Source organism: Pinus tabuliformis, chromosome 8 (genome assembly GCF_031772625.1).
Source record: "Pinus tabuliformis cultivar Carrire ecotype Pingquan chromosome 8, CPIR1, whole genome shotgun sequence".
Taxonomy (NCBI): Eukaryota; Viridiplantae; Streptophyta; class Pinopsida; order Pinales; family Pinaceae; genus Pinus; species Pinus tabuliformis.
In genome coordinates, this window is record NC_142294.1 from 1,595,461,723 (window position 1) to 1,595,468,832 (window position 7,110).

The 7,110-nt window shown below is 35.9% G+C and overlaps 1 protein-coding gene across 1 annotated transcript; it reads left to right on the forward strand.

Moving 5' to 3' along the window:
* Nucleotides 1-6,205: 6,205 nt before the first annotated feature.
* Nucleotides 6,206-7,110, forward strand: LOC149242156 (uncharacterized). The gene is made up of 3 exons (XM_089370775.1): nucleotides 6,206-6,477; nucleotides 6,734-6,912; nucleotides 7,002-7,110. Exons 1-3 carry the CDS (start codon nucleotides 6,206-6,208, stop codon nucleotides 7,013-7,015), a joined length of 465 nt encoding a protein of 154 aa, XP_089226901.1. The 3' UTR covers nucleotides 7,016-7,110.

Below are 7,110 nucleotides of genomic sequence, written 5' to 3' on the forward strand. Positions count from 1 at the left end.
AAAAAAACCACCTACTGCTGCTAATCCTCAAATCTTCTATTATTTGCTGAACAAATTTATACATGGAGTAACTAGCACCAAGTAGATGGAAGAATCGACTCCTACAATAATGTGCTAACATCCATTAGTTGAGAATTTCTTACTTACACGACTCTGCAGATAATCATCCACTGGAAACCACCACAACCAATGAGCCTTGCCCAACATCCATTGGAATATCGAACTACCATTGAATTAACATTCTCCCCCTATAGTCATTGTCTGCTAGTCTCTACAAGAATTAAGTCCCTACAACTCCAACGCCATAAGAACCACGTTTCATGCATTTTCAAACTAGGTTCTAAAATCTATTCAACATGAGCAACCCAATAGCGTCTATGATGAAAATACGAAATCTGTTAAAAACACCCAACTCAACACAACTACAAATATATAATATGCTACATAGAACATTGTAGCACACTCTCACACTCACACACCATCCATACAGATCCATTAGGTTAATATCCACATGCATATATAACAATCAAAATCGAACTAATAGCAAGGGAAAATACAAAGGTATTGTTATACTCATGCTCAATAGGCACCTGGGTCGAAAAGCCTTCCTCAGGGCCAAGAGGGAGCCTTCAATCCGAAGAGTCCCTAAAGACCATTTCCTCGGTGTGAACCTTCCTTACATCCAAGGGACCACAGATAGGATTGCGAGGGTTCTGAGGAAGTATGATGTGCCCGCAACCTTTAGACCTCTCCGCACTATCCGTAGCTCCCTCAGGTCTGTGAAAGATCCTATTGACCCTAAGGAGATGAAGGGCGTCTATGCCATTCCCTGTTCCTGTGGGGCCCCTTATATTGGTGAGACTGGTCGCTCGATCAATCAACGGATTAGCGAGCATTCGGCTGACTTAAGACATGGTAGGACCAAGTCCTCAGCCCTGGCTGAGCATGCGGGGAAGACTATGCATCATGTCTGTATAGAAGATGCTCAAGTCATTGCCAAAGTTGCGCAGTTTCACCATCGAAAGTTTAGAGAGGCCCTGGAGATTGAGAAAAGGCCGAACAATCTTAATAGGGATGATGGCTGGAAGATTAGCCGTTGCTGGGTCCCAGCCTTATCTTCCTAGCCTCCTCATTCCCCTTTTGTTAGGTCTCAGGGTTTCTGTCTTCCCTGTCCTCAAGTTATGTTTTTGGCGGGTTTTGGAGTGCAGGATTTAGTTAATTGTTATTAGGTAATTTCGGGCTAATTATAGTATTAACCTTATCCCAGGGGTGATTTTAAATTAGATTAGTTTCTTTGCATAGGTTTTTAATTCTTCTTCATTGCCTTGTACTGATAATTTAATGGATATAAATTACTAAATTAATTATAAGAGGTTCAAATGATAAACATCAAAGTATTAGAAATATATGATATAATATGGATATGCTATTATTAAGAAACATATTCTTGAATTATGGTATTTACATAATAATGATTTAACTTGAATACTATTTATAACATTAGAATTATAATTTATTAAGTAAATATAGATTATTAATAAACTTAAATAATTAGTAAAAATGATGATCTGGTTTACCATGACCCTTAAATTTAAATAATTATATACACAGTTACCGATTGTAACTATATTATAATAGTAATTTAATACTATTTATTGTATTTAAATAATTTGGGAATATTAATTAATATAGGTTATATGAAGATATAGTTTATTAGGACCATTATTTTTAGTTTACCATTATTTAGTTTACCATAACTTATATTACTTTACATAACTTAATTTAATGACCATTATATTTAAATAATGAATATGATATATTTTAAAGAACTTACCAATGGACCATTAAGTTATTTCATAATTACCTAATGTAACTAAATTATAAAAATAGTAGTGATTTATTACCATATAATAATTGAATAATAATAAATCATTTAATATATATTATATAATGACCATTATAATTAAAATATGAAGTATCATACTATAGATTCTCTTAATATTTGAAACAAGATTAATAATATATCTATTTAACTAACATTTTAATAGTATATATATTTATTATTAATATTAAATAATAAATAGTAATGACCATTATAATATTAATATTATACTAGAGATTTGAAATAATATTAATAATATATCTATTTTTAAATGAATTTATTATTATTCAATTTTTTAAATAATAAATTATAATAAATCATTTAACCATTTATACTATAGATTCTATTAATAGAAATAATATTAATATTATATCTATTTATTTTAAATTAACAAATGAATTCCTTTTTTACCAATTTTTAGAAAAATATTAATTAACTTTTTTAGTGATTTGACCAGGTTCTTTAGGTCAAATTAGCCGTTAGAATTTTAGCCGTTGGAGTCTCTGCACACTATATTTAATCGAGCTAAGCCAGATTGGTTCTTCAACTTGTCCTGACGATGAACCACACTGGTTGGTTCGAAACGCGTCGACAAAAGGTTGATTATGTGATTTTGCCGAAGATTTCTAGACAATGTTATGGATCACAGAAGTCTAAATTCCTTAACCATGGTAATGTTTACTCATAATTAAATCTCCAGTCGCACCCACAAAGCATGAAAATATCAACTATAACCACAACCATAAGACTACATCCATGTGGCTAGAGGCCTACAACCACACACATAAGACATAATCCATGCCATTGTGGTAGAGTATAGAGAAAAACAAGAAATTTCTTAGTGCAAAACCTCTGCTATCTTGTTCCATAACTCTTCCAACACTTGCATAATTGTCAAATCACTAGTGCTATACCTTGTAACTATTAACATACTCATCTACCATAGCATACACACACAAAAGCAAAACACCATTTAGTGCCTGTACTAAACACCTATAACCAATTTTAGTGAATACCTATACCAGACAAGCATATGCATAAAATCATCCGCCATAACAATCGTCTACCACACATCCTACTAGGTTGACATCAATGCCAACCATAAACTCATCTTCAATGCAACTCACTCATCGTCATACAAGCCACCAAGTTGACATCAATGCTAACCATCAACTCATCATCAATGTGAATAATATCCCCCTTTGGCATTAATGACAACCCCAAATGAAAGATTTAAATGTCCTATGAACAACTGATCTACTTACCAATCATAATAACAAGAAATATAATGACCAATCATAATAACTCAATAGCCATAAATCACTCTATCTTAAAGCACCAACAACACACTCAACTCAGCAACAACAAATAGATGTATCTGAGTAGTAGAAAACTCAATCAATAACACCGACTACATCAACATCAATCTCTACAAAGCAACATAATCATACTCGACCATCAGAAACATCAATCTCTAAGCAGCAACAACAACCTCTGACCAATGCACATTGACCTCACCAAATGAATAGCAGTAACACATACATGAAGAAAAGGGAAAAGAAACAACATAACATCTATCGATACTCCCTCAACAACAACGAGATCTGATCAACAACCACACATCAAACATGCTTCACCTGAGTGCATACTTAGACTGAAGTCATCATCACCAATCTGTAATCAAGGGCCTTCTAGTTGAAATCTATACCTCATGGACCAAGAGAAGGAATCTTGACCAAGGGATTGTACCATAAATTAGAGGGATTCATAAACATTTTACATGGCTACAACAACTGAATGATATCAATGACTCCATAGACCCAACTTTTACATGTTTCACTTGATCCAATGAGGCTACATCAATAACAATTTCTATCACATCCAAAGACTAATTGGCACTATCATTGTTTACATGTCTGAAACTGTTTTCATAATAAAGACCACCTAAACTAACACCTAAACTAAATGTTTGAGAATAAATGGCTTAATCAAAAATTAAAATTATTTTGCCGAGACTTAATATTCATCATTACAAAAATTTGACTTAGCCATACAAAACCTCAATGATTTTCCCGTGCAAAGCAAATATATTACCAATATAAACTTTGTCCATGTCCATGTTCTTGAACAACTCCACCTATTACCTAAAGTGTAGTACCACATCCGTTGAATCTCCTCTAGCAAATCCCAATGTACAAAACCAAAGAATCTTAGATCCGCAACCACCGAAAGATCATTTAAGCTTCATATATGAATTATTTTCCATGGATATTCCAAAATGATCTTTCTTTCCCTTTATCATTAGACATGTTGCTCCTCTTCAAAGCCAAAATAGTCATGTTTCTCAAACAACAATTGAATAGATGGAATTTTATTTTCTGTATCCGCGAGATAAAACCTTTTTTTTTCTAATTTAACAACAATTGAGTTTGTAAGCCTATGACACATAAGCAGTTTCTTTGCCCACGAAATAAACCATCATTCTCACACACAGAGCACATCCTTTCAACATCACGGTCTATTGTCGCATCACTCCACACGTGCATGCAGGATACATAATCAAATTGTGTGCAATCTCACTGGGATCAGAAAGTGATCGAAGCTTTAATATAGCATGCTCGACTGCATATTTTATAGCAAGGTATTTGCATCTTGCTTCGGTAGACAAGGTGCACAAATCGGCTTCGTGCACAACCATGAATGTTATTAACACTCCATAAGTGTATTTCTCCGAGGGATCCATTGAAGAAAATGGTTGCATCTCTACAGTGACCCGGTGTGTTGGATCTTATTCATTAAATTTTGTCGCAGTAATCATCTCCGCCTTGTGATCAGTCACGTATTCTGGATCCAATCACTGGGTCAATTGATTTATAACCATGTTTTTTGCTAATGGAAAAACTGAAATAGATTACCAGGGTTCCGGAGTCACTCTTCTCCTGTTTGGTTGTACATATAAATAACGCTGATAGTGAGGCCGATACTGCTACTAGAAGAGGAGAGCAATGGATGAAGGATTGATCGTTTTCTCTTCCATAATCTCATTGCATCTTAGATTGAACCTGCTAGTAAAATTTTCTACTATCCAAAATCTAACGGATGTGCAGCAAACTCCTTTAATGTAGACATGAATGAATCACTCTCTCTCCATGATGATGAACTATATATCCCCACATAGGTTCCATACTCATTTATAGAAGGTATATTACAATCGTAAGCTATCGACCTCGTAGAAATGCTCCTGCCATCGATCCCAATCCCACTGTGTAGTGTTGGTCTATCCAACAACGCCTAGGAGATTACTATTAACACAATATCCGCGTGATCAATACATTCAAACCTTTTGGGATAAGACCGGATCCATGCATGAATGACTCAAACTCACCTTAAGCCAAATCTGATGGATGTGTTACGTGGGAATATTTTCCATCAAACCAGATCAACAATTGTCAAGCCTTTAATGCTTTTCACTACGATGAATGAATTTCCGGAGATATGACCAGATCAAAACCATAACAATGATCCATAATAATTATTTAGCTTTAACTTGGAACCTTCTCATGCAAATAACCAAATCGATCTCTAAGCTCAATGTTTCATAATAAATGCATTTAATTTGTTCCACATCCTCTTTATCAATGCTCAGTGATTAGGATAGACTCGATCGTTCCACTTTCTTGGGAAATACACCACAACTAAATCGACCAAGTCGATCCACACAAAGAAATTAAAAATGTGGCCAAAATTAAACTATCAACAACCATTAATTTGACCAAATCGACCTCTTCTACTATTAGGGATTTAATGCATTTCAGAACTAGATCCACGAGTTTTTGGCCAATAGATGTAGCATTGGTTAATGCTTAGACCAAATCTTCCATATGTAAAATGTTGCCTTTGTGACCCACGACTAGATTTTTAATTGCATTTTACAGGATTTTTGGAATGCGATTCCACACTATTACGACTAGAACATGTATCAGTTTTGAAATGATCAAACCACCACTTCTACCTTTAATGTTCTATTTTACCATGGGTAATTTCCTTGGATTGAGGTCATAGAATTTTCCTGCATGCGCGCTTGTTTTCGGCCCAGATTTATTTGACTAGATCCATCATCCAAAACTTAGGCCACTAACTTGGATTAAAAACTCATATTCGAACCAAAGCCTTTAACAATCCCTTCCCACAACGATAACGCACTTCCCTTTTTTTGATTGACCACCAAGTCGAGCATTCTTTGACCATACTGGCCCTTTACTGCGGCAAGAGCTAACCAGCCATACATTGGGTATTAAATGCCCCTATGTAAGCTGGTCAGCTATGTATGTCATGGGCGCGCATCATGTAACTCCGGCGAGTACGTTTCCCTTTCCGGCAGCCGATGCGGGACCCACCAAAACCAAAACGCAGCTGACTCCAAAACCAAAACGAGAGCGCGCCAAAACGCATTCGTTTCTGTTCGAAACTCTGCAAAGCGCCTTCAGGAAGCTCTGCAACCCGCCTGGACGAAGCTCTGCAACCCGTCTGGACAGTTTTCCCAGATCATTCCTCGGCCCTATCTTCGTCACAATATTTTCGTCAATAGCCGCCAGGTACAGGTCGCTCTCGGCAGCTGTAATATTGCAATTGCTGTTAGCATTTATGTTATTTCTCTTGCGTATGGCGGTCAGGTTTTTAATTTCATCCTTCAAATTCCCGTCCACGAAATGATCATAAAACTGCATGTATGCCTTTACATGTTGCTTTTATCTTCTAATGCTCCATGGAATTATTTGAATCTCCTGGGTGTTAATTGGCACAAACTGTTCTAATGTCATGTGTTCATTGTTTTTTATCTCTTGCCTGCAGACTGCCTTCACATCTAAGAAAGACTATGGTAAAGAGGAGCGTGAAGCACAATGGGCTCATGCTCAGCGTACATTACACGGTCTTCATCCACCTGAAACACATTTATTCAATGAGAAGAGCAGCTACCGAGAGTTGTCAGAAATTGCTGAACAAGCAAAGAGGCGAGCTGAAGTTGCCAGGTCAATATTTTCATATTTTGTTTAGATGAATTTCCTCAGTTGGATTTTTTTTCACATTGGTTCTCATGATTTGCCTTTTCTGATGACAGGCTTAGGGAGTTGAATACATTGAAGGGGCATGTGGAGTCTGTGGTCAAGCTGAAGGGTCTTGATATAAATACTATCCAACAGTCATACACTGTGTGATTTTAATGTAAA

Coding starts and splice junctions, on each gene's coding strand:
- LOC149242156 (XM_089370775.1), top strand. CDS start 6,206: ATGTATGTCATGGGCGCGCATCATGTAACTCCGGCGAGTACGTTTCCC. Junction 6,478..6,733: donor TTTTCGTCAATAGCCGCCAG/GTACAGGTCGCT, acceptor TCTTGCCTGCAG/ACTGCCTTCACATCTAAGAA.